Source organism: Antrostomus carolinensis, unplaced genomic scaffold (assembly GCF_000700745.2).
Source record: "Antrostomus carolinensis isolate BGI_N321 unplaced genomic scaffold, ASM70074v2 scaffold360, whole genome shotgun sequence".
In the NCBI taxonomy this organism is placed as follows: Eukaryota; Metazoa; Chordata; class Aves; order Caprimulgiformes; family Caprimulgidae; genus Antrostomus; species Antrostomus carolinensis.
The window spans coordinates 81641-101238 of NW_010288826.1; the positions used below are offsets into that span (position 1 = coordinate 81641).

Below are 19598 nucleotides of genomic sequence, written 5' to 3' on the forward strand. Positions count from 1 at the left end.
GAAGTTCCAGACAAACTTAAGGAAAAATTTCTTTACTGTGAGGGTGATGGAGCCCTGGGACAGGCTGTCAAGAGAGTCTGGAGATGTTCAAAACTTGCCTGGACGCTTTCCTGTGCAACCTGTTGTAGGGAACCTTCCATGACAGGGTGGTCCCTGAGGTCCCTTCAAACCCCTTTGATTCTGTGATTCTGTGAAGGGAGTTCAGACTCCCAAACTGTCTTTATATTTTGTTTCTGGAAAATATGTCTCTTCCCTCTCCTAAGACATACGTTTTTTGATGGAGAGTATGGCTGGAGATGAAATCTGCATTTAAGAGCTGGATTTTTAGTCTATTCTTAGCTAGAATTCCATTTTACTTTTGAGTTCTGTGATATAACATTTCTTGTCAAGACATTCAAATACAAATCCAACTGTTTACAAATTCGAGCTACAAGATGGGTGTTTTTAAAAACTGTATCAAGTCATAGATTTAGATGAACAGGTAAGTGGACTTACCCATCACTTCTTCAACTATGTCACTGAAATGCCCCAAATATTGGCTGACCATTTATTCTAAACAGCAATAACACATTAGTACTTAGAGAGGCTGCTTACCTGTTTTTGAGCAGCATAACTATTTTACTTCTCCACAGGGCCGTTTTTCAATGCTTTCTCCCTGACATGGTCTACCATCAGGTTCTGGTGCAGGATTATTACACTGTCGAGTTCGAGTGCTTTCTCCATTGATGCAGGTGGACCAGGCACTCCAACAGCTCCAGCCTCCGTTAGTGACAACTGGTATTAAGACACCATACTAGGATTAGTCCAATATCTTTCTGTCTTCTGTGCAGTCACAGATTAATTAGAGCTTTTTATTTGTCACTTTTGAGAGTGGACAAGGTAGACCATGATTCAGTTCTTATGTTTTCAGTTATGGTGACTCTGTAGATCATTGCAGCCTCCAGCATACAACCCATGACACAGATCTGGCTTTTGCAAATGCCCTTGTCAGTGGCACTGCTTAAAAGCCCAGAAATTTCAACATTTTTGTTACCCTAGGGAGATGCCTGAATATCAAGTTCAAAGGCCCATTTTGGGCACCTGTGCTTTAAAAACTTGTCCACAGAGGGTGAGTTTACTGCACAATAGATGTTCTACATTGTCAGTTGTGGAACTGCATTAACCTCCCTCTTCCCTTGGACCAATCTAATCTTACTAGCACAGTAATTATGAAACATGATAATGTGTTAGCAAACACGGTGCTTTTGTGGGAAACTGAAGACAAAATAGCTTATGATGTGGTGAGATTCCTTTTGCCTGAAATCAGTTTACCATTACTGCACCATGCTTCAATAATGTTCCTGTTTACTTACATGGGGTATCATTTCAAGACAGAACAATTTATGTCTGACAATGAACTCTAAATTAGAGTGACCTCTTTATGGAAAGAACCCAGTAACTTACACTGACTTCCACATCATATACCCATGAGATTTGACAGCAGTAGGTATAAGGGAGTACTATGACATCCTTCTGTCCTTATGAAGGCTCATTCTATAAGAATATTGTTCATAATAACAAATATGCTCATTTTAGTCTTTCTGGAGTATTTACTGACCTTTAATTAATGTAGATTTGGGAATCTGACAAGCAATTCCCTTAAAGTAGCTTGAGCACATGCACGTACAGGCTCCATCGACGAGCACAAGGGTACCTCCATTTTTGCAGGGTTCACATTTGCACACACTGTATTCGGTAATGTAGTCTTCAATTGCTCTTTCCAAATTTTGTTTCTTTAAATATGCATTTCTCATCTTAACTGGAACAAGTGTATGTATTGGAGAAGGCTGTAGAAGAAAAAAACCCATGCATAACAGAATTTTCAAAAGTACTGAATCTTTTTGATATACCCATCACTAGAGTAAGTATCTGAAGAGATGAAGAAAATACTTGAGAGTTTATGATAAACTTGGAGTCTCACCTCCATCTTGGAACAAAAGCTTTCAAACTGTAACAGCCAGAGCTTTGAAGAAGTTGTACTTACCCGTTGCTGTATCACTACTGGAGCATCAACCAAAGACTTAGCCCACTGTATATAATCCTCTATATCAACCATTCTGGATCCTCGCAGTAACATTTCTTTTATTTTGACTGAAAAATCAATCTTCCCTCCGTCAACTAAGGAAATTACATCATCAATGATAGCATCATCCTTAAATTCTGCTGCAGAAAGAATAGAAGATGAGGAAGGAAGATTAATGCCCATGCATCTTGAAGAAGAGTTGTCCTTTTAGTGCAACTGGTCCATCTCTATAAAATGACAGTAGGGAGAAGAACCATTCAATAACTAGTTGTGGTGGAATTCAATCTTTCTTTGCTTATACCTCTTATGTGGGAGGAAATTTGCTATTTTGCAATTAAATTAGAAAATCCTATGTCTGAAAGGAAAAGAAGGGGTAGGGCAAAATGAGAGACATTGTGGAGATCATAGCCTTTTGATAACAAGCCAAGGATAATATGGTAATGCTACTGTGTCATGTGAGCTGAACCAGAAAAGGGCAGGAATCAGAATATTAGGAGCTTTTGCTTCAGAACCAAAACACAAGAACAGAGCACTAAAAATAGTTGCATCTTCTGTGCTCAATAGTAAATTTCCTTGGCTTTTGCAATTTTTAAGTCAGGTGATAAAAGACTCATCTCCAGACACACAAAGGAGCAGAGAGGAACAATGGCAGGAAGAGGAACACAAGTAGCCTCACTGGAGAAAGGGAGCCCCTACCTTGACTTCTACCAGGCCTGTCCCAGCAGAGCCATTAGCCCCACAGGATGGGGCTGAGGATAAGTCAACAGCAAGACGAGTCAATGGAAAGGCTCTCTGGATGCAAAGGCAGGCATTTTGGGATTGCACAAACTTAAATACTTAGAATATATTTAGGGGAGTGCCATTGAGGAGGTAAGGGGGATCAAGGTGGCATTGGGAGGAATAAGCATGGGAAAATACAGAAAGGTGGCTGATTAGTGAGCTTGTCTGCCATGTACTGTACTTGATCTTTGCAGTCTGCCCTAGCTTACCATTAAATCACATATCTAACTATTTTCCTGGGTGGGGGGACTCTATTCTGCATGCATACCTGTGTATGGAGATCTGTGTGCCAGCAACTAGAGGTGGACGATGGCTGATAGGGACCTGGTGTTTGTGGTGCCAATAAGTGAAGCAATTGAAGATACATATGTCAGTGTGTGATCACTAGCAAATATCAATACAGACTAGCAGGTGAATAGGGTAAATGAATCTGGAGTCAAGTACCAAAGTGCCTGTTAGTCTGGCCTAGACATGTACATGTCTCTAGAGTAATACAACTGGGAGCTGGCTACTGGAGTGACCAGGGGTTCTAGGCTAAATACTGGAGAGACCTCAAGGTCCTGGTGTTGACTGAGACCTGTTTGCATGTGAGCATGTGTCTGGAGACTAGAGGATCCAAGGGCCAGTTGCTGGGTAGACTGAGCACCTAAGGACTGTTACTGGAAGCATCCATAGAGTGTGTGTGTTGGTTCACACCAGGTGGTCTATACCAGCAATGGAAGTGGAGATCTGGCCCTTGAGATGTTGTATATCAGGGTACCAGTAACAAGGGAGACTAAGGATTCAGTTGCTGGTTCAATTGAATGTCGAAGATCAGCTGCTGGAGGGATCTGTATTGGCTATTGTATATTCAGGAGGGGCTGAAGTACCTGAGGGTTGTGCTGCCTGGGAGAACATCTGTTCTAGATGACCCTGCTAGAGCAGGGGAACTGGACAAAATGGTCTCCAGAGGACCCTTTCAACCTCAACCATTCTGTGATCCTGTAATATTTCCCACTAACAGATTTTCACCCTGATCAGATGGAGAGGAGAATGGGATGAAGCCATTGGTGCTGTTCATGCCTGCTTTTGAGTGCTGTGCTTTTCTCTATATTGATTTGTGCGGCCAGCAATGTGTGTATGTATATATCTGTTTTATAGGAAACACACACTCAGCCTGGCTTGACCTGAGAGCACGAAATTATAGCAGCCTTACCTCTACTGGTCTACTAGATTTGTCCTTTCCTTAACAGCAGTTACTATACTGATTATAAAAGGGGAAGCAATTGGCATCATCTTTCCTTAAGCAGTACATATAATGTAAAATAAGGATATACTTACAGTTGTCCTTCACAAGAATCTTTTCACATTTACCACTATCAATATTAACATTGGCACGTAAGTCTTCATATGCACTACTGGCATCTAAGTGATAGCCAAGGCATCTTTTCACATCTTCTACAGTGATACCTGGAAGTGGAAATAATTAGGTGATTAGAGGGATTGAATGACCATAAATAATGTGATATCATTATTCTTGGAGAATAAATTTCAGGGCTTCTGCTTTTTCCTCTTCCATTAAATGAATTCAAGGATGATTGTATCTGAAGTGCCAGCACAGAGGCAGGTGAGATCTACATTTATTAGGAAAATACCAAAACCCTCCAAAAAACATCTCTCTCTCCCAACCTCAAACATGTTTCTCCACTCCTTTTCCCTATAAAGTTAATTAAGGACACTAATGTCTCACAAGTACTCTATTCTCATAAATTCTAATTCTCCTCTATCCACTACTGCCTCCAACAGCTCCCTTCTATTGATTAAACTCAAACATACTATCTGGAACTTCACTTTTGTGTTCAGAAAGAATTTTGCTTAAGATTGATACTTGAAAAAAAAAAGAAAAAGAAAAATCCAGCACTACAATCTCCAAAAGCTGAACAGAGTAATAGTGGCATACGTAAGTGACATCTTTGACCCATGTCCCTTTGCATAGTCTGAACACCTGATAGCGATAGTGTTGGTGCTGCATGCAGCAGGTACTTATTTTCTGATCTCCAAAATCTGTATGAGAATTGCCTTTTCTAACTTTATTCCAGAGTGATCAATTTAATCCATCACAAAACCAAATATATCTGAACTGCACATGAGGGAGGATTAAATTGCTACTTTCATATCTTATCCAGGGAAAGGAAAATTCCAGTGTGACTGTTAAAGTCTATAAAAACAGTTTCAACACACTCCAGTGTAACATGTGATTTCTAGGAAGTTCTTCAACTTCTTCCTTATTTTTTGCCACTACTCTTAGAGGGATTGTACCATAAGGAGGTACCAACTAGCAAACTGGATTTAAGGTTTAGGCAGATTTTCTAGGCATTGGGAATCTTATGTGAATCATGTCACACCAATTAGTATTGCTAATATTTTGAAGAGGTTTGTTTAAGATTTTCTATTCTCAGTTACAGAGACTTAAAATCCAGACTTCGAATAATTCTGGAAGTTACATTGACTGACTGCCATCTCTATTGAACTCGTGATTCTGTGATGTCACTGGTGTGCCACAAGCAGCACACTCTGAACTATGCTGTTCTCAGTAGTGCTTCATATACACAAGTCTATCCTCCTACATCTCTTTGCATGACTGGAGACTTGGTGAGAATCTGCATACCATAGCAAGGCCAACAGAATGCATACCTATTCGAGACATAGCATAATTATCCAGCACATACACAAGTTCATATTTTCCTCCTACAGTTCCAGAGACCGCATAGTGAGTTCCGTAATCTTCTAGGAATTTGAAATATTCCCCCTTATCATATTCAGCAGGCAGAAAGTTTAAATCATCAAGGAAACTATCTGTGAGACGAACTTCACGACTCCGCATTTGGAATCTTCCCAGCTGAATCTTCCCTTTTACATGCAGAAAGGTTTGGTTCTGAATGTAGGGAGAAGAAAGCAGATGAGAGTGCCATTCTGGTATGCAGCACAGCTGGTAAATCTGTTCTATTTTACTTCTAAAGAAACTGCAGCACTTTTAAACATGGTATCCAATCTAGGATTTTGGAACAGGGACAAACTTGTTTAATTTAAATTAAAAGTTCTCCAATTTAAACCAATGAAGCAGCAAGAGATTTTAAAATCATTTCAGTTCTTCCAGTTTTACAGAACTCTCCCTTTACTAATTTCCACACATAGTTTGACAACAAGGTCTTCTCTTTAGGTACAATATCTACTGAAAGTGCCTTTCTGACTTTCATAACACTGAAAAGTAATTCCATATGGCTCACTAAGTAACAGAAGCTGCCCACTGAGGTAAACTGTAACTTTGTTTGTTTATAGTCAGAGCAGAACTAAGTTCTCTCTTTTTTTAGATCACTTATCTGTTATTCTCAGGCTGGCAGAAGGAAGGGCACAGCTCCAGTTAAAAAGAAAAAAAACCCAAAATAACATCATAAAATTAAAATTAATCAGGAAAAATCCCTTTGAGGCATTTGACCCATACATACATTCTAAGTCTAGGTTTAGTGACTGATATTTTCAAAAATTACACTGCAGATGGTTTTATATCATAATTTAAACTAGGATATAGCTGCTTCTGGTAACACATGACATCTTGTGAAATAGTTGCACTTAAGACTCGGAGCAAACACATACCTTCTAAACCAAATTATTATCTGCAGTACTTATGTGACTCCCTTAATAATAGTGCCTAATAGGGGGTATGTAAAGAGGGTTTAGTAACTGACCATCACAGTAGCTGGCACCATTTAAAGGATCTTAAACTGCCAAGTCAGATGCTGCTTTGGACTGGCAGAAATCTTCAGGCATAAAATCCCTGTGAGGAAATTTTTGTAGGTGCAACTATTCCTGCCATCCAGCATGTATAAAATCCCTTACTCTCCTGGTGTCCCCAAGCTGCTCCTGGCTTTAACTTGCAGGTGATCCCTGCAGGGTTCTCGACCAGGAACTGCCACTCTATTAACCTGCAGCAATGGTGATAGACCTCTGCTAGTAACAGATCATGACTCATTTTCTGAACTAATCTGAGGCCAGAATTCCTATCACAAGCCACTAGACTATGAGCAGCCTGTAATATATCCTGAGCTACAGAACTTAATCTTTTGTGCCTGTAGAGATGAATGCCTTGAGATTTAAATGGTTCATTTCCATCCCAAGCAAACTAATACCAATACAAAGTCAGTTTGGATGGCAGCGTATCTTTACAGTACAGACCTTTCTATTCAGCATTATTTTAATTAATGAGTTATAAAAATTATCAGTTTTCCCTTATATTCATTTGATCTCCAGAGCTCTAAATGGGTCTTAGACAACAAGGCTGACAAGAAACTTGAAAGATTGATTTAGTTGAGGCAGATCTGTTCTTCCTTGCACATGATGCATTTCAGCACTATGGAGCTGATGTATCTTGTACATGATGGAATGGTGTGATCACAGACTTTGGTGTATGATGGGAAAGGGTATATGACCTGGTTGGTTAATTCCACTAGCACCCAGCTGCTGGATTACGCCATAGTGTCTAAGCATGTCTAGTATAACTTTTTGTGGTCTCTCTCTCTCTCTTTGACCTTATAGCTGCTAATGCTATTTCTTTACAAGTAATTAAAATAGGATAGGGCCTTTTCTCTGTCTCAAAGGGCAGGTAGAGTGGTATGGCTTGTGTGCAACCCCAGGACAGGCTTGCTTTCTCCAGACTGCCTACTAAGAACATTATCTTCAAACATGCTCCAGGGGACCACAGGATGGGCATTGCTTATGAGAGCACGAGAGCTGGCTCAGACCAAAATCATGGCAGTGTGCTAATAAAACTACAGATCATCATGTGCCAATGCTAATACTCATGCCTCCTAGCCCAGGTTAGTTTATTAGTACAGACATATCTGAATGGCTGAGATTTGACCTTTCAGATATTATTCTACATGTCAATTTTATGTTTACCTAGTGTAAGCTTGCTCAGTGGTAATTTGTTATTCCAGAGCTTGACCTGATTTGTCCACACTGCACTACCTCAGAGTTGATCCCGAATCAAGATGAAATCAGAGATCTTTGGCCTTTTCTAACACCAAGCCCCTGCTGAAGATGAGCGGTTGCTAGTCAGTGCCTAAACAGTGGGAAAATGAAGTGACATTTCGTTACACTTGGCCACGTCTGAAATCTTAACCCTTGTATTGCCAGTATTTCATTTTTCTGAATTAATGACAGAAAAATAGCTAGAAACTAGAATACTTACAATGATTAATTTTGCATTATTCTAGCACTGTGTAAATTTTACTGTTTGCAAAACAGTTACATTAAAATGTTTAGCTTGCTTAAACTTACCCTTTCTGTAGAGCTTTTCAGGATAGAACTTAGACTTGAATTTTTGCTATAGTGATATCTGAAATTTCCTTCTGAAGCACTTTTATTACTTCCTTCAGTAGGTGTGTATTTCAGAGACAGGTCAGCATTAAAGTGTTTTTTTTTTTCTATGTAAACCTCTCGTAACATTTTTACACGGTCATGGTAGAACACAGATGTAAAGGTTTTGTCTGCTTTTGTCTTAAAAAAGATAATGAAAAGGTTGTATAAGAAAACAATACAAGCAGTAATAGAAAAATCTATATAGCACTTTGAAGTTGTATGTTTTACATAGCTTAGCAACACATTTTCTTACAGCTGTTTTTTCTTTTAAAAGAAAACAAATGGAAATAACTACTTTCTCCCCAAACCACCTCATCTGGATCAGCTCAGTGGTTCAAAAGTGGATAGAAAACTGCAGTGACAATATTTCACTCAGTATTAAAGCTCAGCGTGTAACACTGTCAAAGTAATTTCTGTGTGTCAACAACTCCTTTACATGTAAGGAAAAGTAGTCTCTAGCTCCTTCCTGAAACACAGACAAGATTTGCTAATAGGTTCTGACATCTGAAATGAATCAGAATTATGATTTTGCTTTATTTTCTTATAGCAGAAAATATCTATTTCAGAATACCTATTTCTGTGTTATTTTGTATACTTTAGCAGAACACAGAGTTTCAGTAACTGAAAATGGTTATGCAACAAAATAAAATATAAGCGATGATCTCTGGGTCAGATTTACTAATTTTGGGCAGGATCTGGTTTAAATTGTAATTATTCTATGAAGTTCCTACTTACAGTGATAGGTAAAGCATTTGGTAAACAAAAAAATGCTTTGGTTTTTGAAATCTGACATTGATATTTCTAAGATCATCAACATTTTTGATGTTCAAACCTCACTGGAAGTCATAGTCTGAATCTCAAAAGCCGATTAGATTTTTTTCTTCAGTGGGACAGAGAAAGTAATCACTGATTAGAAAAACCAAGCAGGAGCAGAGTATCATAATATTATTCCCGCTTCTTATCACTGTTTTTTATGTGACCTTGAAAAAGTAGATTGATTGCTGCTCTACCCAGTAAAAGTTAGGTATGATATTCCTTTCTGTGCATCTCCTGTTCATCTCATCCGCTCATATTGTAAACATTCCAGAGAGATAGTTTAATTTACTAGGCACATATGCAGTAATGAACGTGTGGGAATTTATCTGGCACAACTGAGCTTAACCGCTAAAGCAAATGATAACATAAGTTGTTTCCCTCTGGACTTTATCAAAAGCTTGATGCTAAAAAGCTGCTGCTGCCTGACTCAAAAGATATGCTGAATCTTCCAAGAGGATGTCAGGATTCAGCATCCAGTTAACCACATCCTAGTTTGCACAGAAGGACTTAGACTTACATCATAAGCGAGAACACCCACGTTCCATGGCTTGCGGTAATACATCCGTGTGTTTCCATCACGCACCCTTTCACAAAGACCATTGAAGAAGTCATTGTCAAATGGGCTGGCCATTGGCTGCATCCCTAAAACATTGATTCTACGAGAGAGATATAGTAGAGGTTACACTTTAAAAAAGGAGGTATCAGCACCCACAGCCTGTAGACAATGGTATTATTACTGGAAAAGTCAGATTCTATAAGAGATAGAGACTATGGCTGTGGAACTGATTCTTGCTTGATCCACAGCAGCTTGCCTCATCTCTTGTGGCCCTCTCATCTGTGTAATGGAGATAATGATACACCTTTTGTAAAGCACTTTAAGGGCCATGTAGGAGAATTAAATGCATAAAAGATATATATTAAATATCAAACACAGTGAGAACCTTAGGAATAAAAGAAGGTAAAACCATTTCTTCTTGACCAATGTATTTGTGAGGAAACATTCCTTATGTGTTTAAAAGGGACATCTCAACAGCTAATTTTAACTTGCTTTTTTCATAACCTGTGTTTGTTTGCTGGTAGGAACTTTAGTATCAAGTGTGTACAAGATCCATCAAATCTGCAGAAGGAATATACAGCTAATCCTAGCATTGTCTCTGCTCACAGGGTGTGACCTGGTGAAGTAATAGCATTCCCTGGAGCAGAGGAGAGGAATTCTGAACAGTTACAAATCCAGAGAAAAGGGCGTATCAGCAGTATAGCTCTATGCATTGATGTACCAACGTACAAGAGACACTTCAAAAAATAACTGATGCTTGGATGATGCTATATAACTTTTTTTTTTTTTTACTTTCTATGACTGTTTCATAGATTTGAGTCTTTTCAGTATTTCCAATATCATGTCTGATACTTGTCCCTATACCTTTCTGAGTGTAAAAAGCAGTTAGCAATTCATCAAAGTTGCCAGTGTCACTACTGCGTATCCATACAACATTTGCTTATGGAAGATTTTAGTAACGGATTATAATTCAAATAATAAAGAAGCTACTTCTAAAAATGCCTAAGTAACTGGCTTACTTCTCCATGCTACAAGGGCAGCCCTTTTGCTCTTGTGAAGTAATGCCATTAAAAAAATTAAATGAAAAGGCTGCAACCTTTTCACTTAAACACAAGGCGGTGCTGTAGTATACTTTTATTTTCACCTTCCAGTTTGGATAGCCGCCTTCTATCTCTCTTTGTAGATAAACAGTATGTCATAGTTTCTTTTTGTTTGAAACGAAAGAAATCCAGCGGGGTCTGAGAATAGAAATTAATTTTCGACTTAGATTAATGATGAAAACTCCTGTAAATAACGAAGACATGGGAAGTGGGGAATGCAATACTGGAAAAAAGCTGTGGGTAGAGTGTTGTTGCAGCAAGGCATCCCACTGTATAAGTTAACCAGGATATGTTTTCTTCTTTTTAAACATACGTGTTAGTAAAGGGAATGACTGATTCACTGAAATATCACTTGAAATGTATCTATATATCTGTAAATTTTACATTTACCTAAGTAATATTGGAAGTATATTAATGTAACATCTATATATTATTATGTGTATTAATATAAAGATTGACTTACACAATCTGTATAAATATTTTGTCCTCCCCAGGTATACAAAATAATACAGTATTTAGGTGTTCTTCCAAAAGCTACCTAGCATTTCTGAATACAAATGCAAACATAATTCAGATTCTGCTTTTGGGAACATCAGTATGCACCATTTTCAGCTGGCTTTGCAGACAGTCCCAGACTCTTCACAAGGCCCAGTACTACTTTTTTCCATCATTACATACCCTTGTCCTGCAGTCCTGCCAACTTCAGACACATCAATATCATAGTTACGGCATGGTGATCGTGGGTTGGATTCACAGTTATCTTCATCAGAGAAGTCTCCACAGTCATTATCTACATTACACACAAGTCGTTGCTTTATACATCGACCTAATCAAAGAATAAAGCATTGAATGAATGCTTTTTTTTTCAAAGACGGACTTTAAATGATAACTCCATCTACTCTTTATTGAAATCTTCCTCTTTGTATATTTCTACTATTGTCATAAAGAATTCAAGTCCTACACCCTGCCTCCTTCAAATGAAAAAACCCCATACTACTGTATTTACTTATCAGTTTACTGGGATAGATAAGAAAAGTAAGTGACAGGAGAACTGCTGTCATTTGCAGAAAGTTATTGCTTCCTGTGATTGTTTATATATTAATTTTTGATTATTAGTGTGTTTTTTTTAAAAAAAATGTATAGAGAATACTGGAAAATATTAATTCAATATTAACAAAGAATTATTTCTAAACTGTCTAATGGACTATATTATTTGAATAATAGGGACACTGTAGTGTCCAAAACTACAGTAATTTATGTTCTAAAGCAAATATGAAGTAGTATTTCCCCTTTGGTTGCATATCACAGGTTTTACAAAGACTGATATTTTTCTAAAGGATTTGAAGATTTGGGGAAAAATTAACCCTAGCATAATAAGACAACAATTGTTGATATCAACTGCCTCACCTGCAAGTGCCACACAATGACTGTGAACTAGTAGTTAAACACATACTTCCTAATCTTTCTTTCTTTACTTGCACATCACAGTATTTGAGATAGAGACAATAGTGACCATTGCTTGGGACTCAAAATTAACTTACCATCTTTCTTCTTCTGTTATGGATAATTTTAAAAACATAGTGATCTGTAGCAGATGGAACAGTTATGCTAGAAGAAAGGACACTCATAGTATGGTCAGCTTTTAATCATGGGGTAAAAATGACAGGAGAAGAATTTAAACTAGATACAAATAATAATGGGAGGTGAGAGAAAGGTATGTCTTCTCGAGCACTGTTCATGCTGTAGTTCTGGTGTTGTGGCTTTGCAACCCACCTGTCTACACACTGTGAACTGACTTTAAAACCTAGCAATTATGCACTCCTTCAGGAAATCATCCCCAACTAGAAAAGCACTGAAGCATATCTCTTCATATTTTGTCTTGGAAACCGATTTAACTTCTTTACAGAACTAAGTAAAATGTGCTTTCCTGAGTTATTGGGTAGCTCTCTGTGGCATGAAAACAAAACCTACCAGAATTGCATTGAAAGTCAGTACCACAGTCTGGTTCTGGTTCTTCAGGACAGACTTCGCTAGTTTTACAGCTTTGTGTATCTCCTAAGGTCTCCAGGCATGGTGTTCCACCAAACTGTCCAAATCTTTCAATACTTCTAGAACGAAACTTGAAAGATAAATAACACTTTTAACATTGCTTAGAGAGAAAAGAGAACTATCAGAACTGAAGGATTTACAGTTGAACTTAAAACTTTTCAAAATGAAGCATCTTCGGTGAAATTTTGGGTTGAAAATCCATAGGCACAGCTCATGATGCAAAAAAAGTGTACAGGAACACTGAATTTGTAATAACATCTTAGCAAGTATTTAGAGGTGCTTATTTTTCACTATTTAGTTTATGTCACTATTTTCATTATTTTCAATTATTTCAGGGAGGAAATGCATCATCTCTATTTTGAATGCTTTAAAGTCTTTCATTTTTTTCTGAAGTCTCATAAGAGCTCTCCTAATAAGATAAAAATCTGCTTTTTTTTAAAAAAAATTGCTTTTTATTTTAAAAAAAGGGAAAATGTATTGAAAAGTAATATTCTTAATAGAAACATCCACATGGCCAAACTAGATAATTTCTATGAACAAAACATTTTGAATAATGCTTAACCAGATTTGTACATCTGGATGTAGTCTTCTTTTACTCTTACGGCTTCAGATCTAAAATGATTATGGGTTTCATCAAATCATGAACATACAATATTAAGAGTTGCAATCTGATACTTTCCCCTAACCAAAAGGCAGACAGATAATGTCCCTTTGATTGTGGCTTTGGAAGAAAGACTTCCAACTGTAGCTTACCCTTTGATAGGTGCATGGGTCGCAGGGCCCCCATGCGCTCCAGCTGCTCAGCTTACAATCTATCGGGGATGGAGCATTCAGTTCTCTTGTTCCCCTGTGGAAAGCTTTTTCTGAAGAGCTGTCAAATAAAACATTCCAGTACAGTCCTGGGCAGTACACTAAAATCACATGTGTGTTTGTATTTAAACCACAGACCAATATTTTGGAAGTACCTTCAAACTATTTTCTGCTTCACTTTCATAGCAGTACTTGGTACTTAGATGTATAAACAGCTGCCTAATCTTAAATTCTATGGTGGTTTAAAATTACATTAAAAAAACTTTGAAGACTTAATAAGTCAGCTTTTTTCCCTTTTTTCAATCTTTGTGTGTACTTATGCTTTTCTGGTGGGTCATGTTATGGAAGAGAATGAAACAATAATACACAGATAACATCTGCAGTTCCCCTATTGAGACAGTGGCTCTGTTCCCCATACTTAAAGCTGAAGGAAAAGGCACAGCAGCACATCTCAAATAGATGTAGCACTTCAATACATGTCTGTGATTTTTTAGCTTATTAACTTTAACACGATTGCCCTTAATGCTTTCCTGAGTTGAAAGAAGACTTATAAATGAAAGTATTATTTGCTAATAGGCTAACTTCTATAGTTGGGAAAAACATACAAGTGTTTAGCTATCCAAGTTGAATACTTTGCCGGTTACGCCTATATTTTCTAGAGTGACTTTGTTTTGGTACCCTGTTCAAAATACCATGAAACTCCTGGCTCCCAGTAAGTGAAAGGCCATCACTTTATAGAAATGGAGTTTTTTCAAAGCACCCACAGTTAAACATTAAAAATGATGCACTGCATTATTCCATGTTAATTTTAAAAATCAAGGCAAATAGTTGACTGAGGACCTTACCTTTGCAGGTAACAATGATGGAAAGCATAAGAATAGAGGAGCACTGAAGTCTAACTTGCCTGGTTTGCTCCCTGCAATCTATTCCAATTTGGCCTCACATGATAAATATTCATCCACTACAAAGCAATTCTGTCTCTGCATCTCTCCAGGTTAATGCTATTGCCTCTGCTCTACAACAGGACCAGCTTCGCTGTGCCCAGCTGGTTGGCAGATCTGCAGCTCCTGCAGTGTTATGCACAGGCTTTCATTGCAGGCAGGGCCTTGCCCTCCACTCTTTGACCTCTTTCCCTCATACAAATATGTCAGGAGTCCAAACAAATGTAACCTGATTCTACAAGATTGAGAAATCTGCAGTTTGGACAAGGAAGATATACGAGTTGGTTCAGATTTCTGGTGCCATTTATTTTATGTTCAGGATACATATGTAGTAAGCTGTTATTGAGATGATAAATCAACCTATAACTCCCTTCTAGCTATTGAATCCTAAACAGCTCAGGGATCACAGGGCTGTTGTGTAACCTTTTATACATTCAGTTGACCTTGACTGGCTCTGAAGCCTCAGACTCTGCGGTCACACACACTAGCAGTAAACATGCAACACAGGTGCTGCTGGAAGCATCTGTACCACACACTCCCATTGCCTTGCCTGCTGCTCATAAACAACTCCCTTCTCAGAAGTCTCCTGACCCCAAGCTAGGGTCTGCAGTAAGTGGATCCTTGGCTGAGAGTAATTCCTTTTAACAGGAAGGATTCTGAAAAAAAGGAAACAGCAAAAAGCACAAATATGTCCAATATCTCTGGACAGCAGAAATGAGATGAAGAATTAAGAATTCTCTCCATACAATAAGGACCTCCCAAACTCTTAACTGGTAAGGAAGTGTGAAGCTTTGCTGTGTGCCTGGCACGAGGAACTGTGCTACCTGATAGAGGAGATAGATCCTCCTTTTCCTCTAGTGAAAAGTCCATTTTACATAGAATTCCCTTTCACTAATTCTCTGGCACTTAAATCAATTACACACTGGCTGGCAGCTGAAAGCGCTGGTAACCTGGGAGATGGCATTGCATAGAATACCTGCCTTGTTCTTGCACTTGTCCTTAAGCATCCTCTAATGATCACTGTCAGGAATAGGGTAATGGATCAGCTGTCTCTATGCTCTGATCCAGAAAGACTGTTATTAGATTCATCATGGTACTTCAAATTTGAGCCTTTCCTTCTACTTTCCTATGCCCACTTAGGGTCAGCTTTCTTACAAATACTTTAGCAATACTAGAATTCACTGTAACTTCATAATAAACAGGTAATGCTTTGAAAAGTTGCTGTGCAGTATTCTATTAAATATTTTTCCATTATTCAGCATGGCAGTAACATCAACAGGGGGAAGAAATGAAAATCTACTGGTCTGGTAAATGGATGGGAATCAGTTTGTTCCTGTATCTGCAAGGGTAGCTGCATATATGACCTTTCCATCTCCTTACTGATGTAGCACTGTAAACCTCTGAGTAACAACATCTATTTTGGCATCTTGGGTTGAAGATGCACAGGTTGTCCTTAAAGACAGTAAGAGCGTGAACCCTTAGACACTAGACCTTAAAGATATATTGAGGGACCTAATAGAATTTCTAAAAGGCAGATGGATACCTTATTCCCAGCAATTATCAGGTATTCAAATATGTAACTTTAAAATTATTAACTTCAAAAAGCAGCCAAAATCCCTTGCAGGCAGTAATAACAAACTGTGAAGAACAGCATCTAGGAGGAGGACCTAAGGGAGTGACCAGATTCAAGCTAGTACAGATCCTGAAGAGTCTCCCAAAAGTTCCTGTAAGTCATTAGTTTGAGTCTAAAGTAAAAATATCAGGCAAGAAAGGCTGAGTTGAACTTTTCAATAAACATGGAAATCTTGCCATCAGCTGTCCGTAAACCAGAACTGATGTCAGTCTTTGAGCTGACTTTCAGGTGGAATAGGTTTTCACATAATCCCAACTGAGCAACTTCCGCAATATTCATTGAGGCGTCCTCCAGGTTAGTGTACAAGGTTCACATGATTTGCTGCCAATGTAGCTTTAGGGTTTTGGATTTACTTGAGGTTAAAGGGGAAAAAACAAATAACTCATGAAATCTGAAATACCAACAATGCATCCATTACCAAGGTTGATCTGCAAATTCAAAAGGGACACAATGGAAAGAGCATTTTATTAAACATAATTGTTTAGAAAAAAACATAGAAATTAGGAAAACTGGCAAGCTTGTCATCTCCACATTAAACCCAGGGAGAAACGGTTACTGAAAAACTATGCTGGTTTCAGGAGATAGTAAGTCACACAACATAAAAGGAGGTAAAAGCAGTTCAGCTACTGAAGAACGTCACTGAAGTTGGCATGTGGGAGCAAGAACTTCAGACAAGTGTAGGGATTTAAATACCTTCTCTGCTATCCATTACTGGGGAGGTTTGAGACACAAAAGAGTGCTCTTTGGAAAGGAAAAGCCATTTCACAATCAGTACACAAAATTGCTTGCACCTTGTCTTGTACTGCGCAATACACTCTGTACTGCCTTTGGCCACATAGCTTTGGTGATTCCATCATGAAGCTGCATAGTCTTTGGTCTGATGTGAAATCAAGCTGCTGGTCCACATTCCTTGTACAGAATCTCTGTAATAATATCTTCTGGCTGGAGTGTTTCTAACTGAATATATCAAACCTGTGCTTTAATTGGATCTGAATGTCAAAATAATAATAGCTATCACAACAGAAGGAGAGATGGCAGCAGCAGTTTTTATAGTTTTGAAGGCTGCTCTTCAAAGTCTGTTCAGGCATTTCAAGTGGTAACAGCAGCAGTGACTCTCAGGCCTAGACATATGTGCAAGAGGCAATACTTGATTGTTCAAAGAGCATTCACATGTCATCACAAAATGCTTCACATACTGCAATTTAAGTCTTAAGGCAGATGGATCCCAATTTATTCTTAATATACATATATCTATCATTAGACTCACATTCTTTCACCACTTAGTACTGACCATTCTCATAAGACACAGACTAGACAGCGGGGTTTCTGCTAGTGTAAGTGTAGAAAAGAACTCTTGAGTTCTTTTCACATGATATTTTTGTAAGAACAAAGCCTTTAGTTCTCTTTTTAGTGATACTTACAGTGACAAAACAAAGGCTAGTTCCAAAGAATTAGAAATAGGCACTCTAGGAGACTTTTAATAGGAACAGAAGTACTGTCAGCATAAAATTGTGCATCTTCATAAACAAATGGATTGAGATTAGATTATATTTTCACACTCAGCATGCAACAGAAAACAGTTGCCTGAGCTCTACCTCCCTGCAAGAACATGACTTCAACTGCTATCAGTCACCTTTACTGCACCACAGACGTCCAAAATAAATGGATAAACAATTTCTATTTGACTTCTAGAAAGGCAGCAAGAAGTAGTTAAAGTAGTTTCCTTTTTCATTGGACATCTGAGCAAGCTACCATTAAAAATGTCTGCATTGGAGGTTTATGCTCAGTATTGGAGAAACAAAACAGTACAGACATCTGCAGAAGACCAAGGGCACTTACCTTCTGCTTTCCCCTGAAAGTGAGGCAGCCACCTCTAAATTGCATAGTATGGATATAAGCTGTAGGATAACATGCATACTTCTTCTCATTTTGTAGCCAAATAGACAAGAATTGCCGTAACTGAATTTGTAATTTCTTTATTTGCTCCTTTTGTTATTTATTACCAAGAGGACAAACAAAAAGCAGTGCTTACTGAAAAAGGCCAGTTACTGGCCAAAACTGCCTTACAGTAAATGCTCTTAAGTTCACTTTTCAGAAGATTCCACTTTTTCCTATGTAGAGACTGGGAAGTAGTGTTAAGTATTTTCAAGATTAAAAACAAACCATTTTTGTTTATTAATACCTTTTAAATATGGGAATGACATTTTCTGTTTAATTAAGAGAACAGTTAACTGCCTAGTAAAAAGCTGTCACAGCAGTGACTCATGTAAGGAACAAATAGTTCCTAAAGCAGAGCTGTTTACAAGAGCAAGTTCAGCATCTAACATCTTTGGAATCCTCATTTGGAGTACTAGAGGAATAAAGTACTAAAATTTGTTTTGTTTTTTTTTTTCCTTTCTCCTTCAGCCAATATAAAAAGAACAACACACAATTTTTTGTGGTTTTGAAGGAGCCTAAACCTCTTCTAGCTTTCCCTTTGTCACCAAAACCCAAATCACAAGCCAGCTTTTTAAACAGGCATTCCCATTCAGTAGTTTGCTGTAATCCAGATTTAAGGCATCATGTATTGGACACAGCCAGAATACATAAGTAACTCATAAATAACCTTCTGTTTAGTGTTAAGAATTAAGTATCTGCATGCAAGCTTAAAATAATCATCTAGTATAAGGATATTCCAAGTTACCATGGGTTAAGTAAAAAAGGTACTTCTAATTTTTTTTGTTCCCCCTTCTTTTTGTGGCAGGGAGAGGGGAGGGTGTGGAATAGCACAGGTAATATTTTTCTCTATTCAGTCCTTAATTTGGGATAATTTCATTTAGAGGAACTTAAATCTGATGCAGTCTCAGTCCATCTTAATGAGTCCAGTTGCACTAAACTCATTTGTTAAGCAAGAATGCAAGATACAGGCACTTGTAATATTGTGTTGCTCCATCACACCTGCTTCAATTGATGCTATATACACCACCACAGTTCATGGCTCTTTAAGACAGAGACTAAATCAAAGTAAACAGCTGTTCAACCTAAGCTAGCAGACCAGCACACATCTTTGTCCAGCTTCTAAGAGGTCCTGCTAAGCAGCTCTTAGTGATCATCCTAACAGATATTTAAGAACTCCAGCATAGTTGGACTGTTAATTTTAGCTTGAACAGCAAATGGTCATTTAGATGCTTAACTCAAATGCTGGTGAACATATTCTTTCACTCAAGCACCAAGACAGTCAATTGGTTTTTAGTTCTAGTGGTATCTTGGAGTACTAAATTACATGTTGCCATGCAGCTGACAAAAGTTGTTGGCCTTTTTAAAAAAACAAATAAAAATCAGTGATTCCCTGTGAAGCACTGTGAGACCTGTACTTCAAGATGGGTACCAACTCCCTTTCAATTAGTTATTTTCAATACGTTAACTATGCAAATCAAACAATATTAAAAGTGAGCAAGCAGGCATCCATTCTATT

The 19598-nt window shown here is 38.0% G+C and overlaps 1 protein-coding gene across 1 annotated transcript; it reads right to left on the reverse strand.

Moving 5' to 3' along the window:
• Window positions 1-613: 613 nt before the first annotated feature.
• On the reverse strand, window positions 614-18060 carry C9 (complement C9). Its single transcript, XM_029084856.1, has 11 exons — window positions 17984-18060; window positions 13514-13631; window positions 12683-12830; window positions 11390-11537; window positions 9573-9711; window positions 8159-8377; window positions 5516-5756; window positions 4163-4291; window positions 2024-2202; window positions 1598-1826; window positions 614-774 (listed from the first exon to the last, which is right to left on the reverse strand). Exons 1-11 carry the CDS (start codon window positions 18058-18060, stop codon window positions 614-616), a joined length of 1788 nt encoding a protein of 595 aa, XP_028940689.1.
• Between the last annotated feature and the right edge of the window lie 1538 nt (window positions 18061-19598).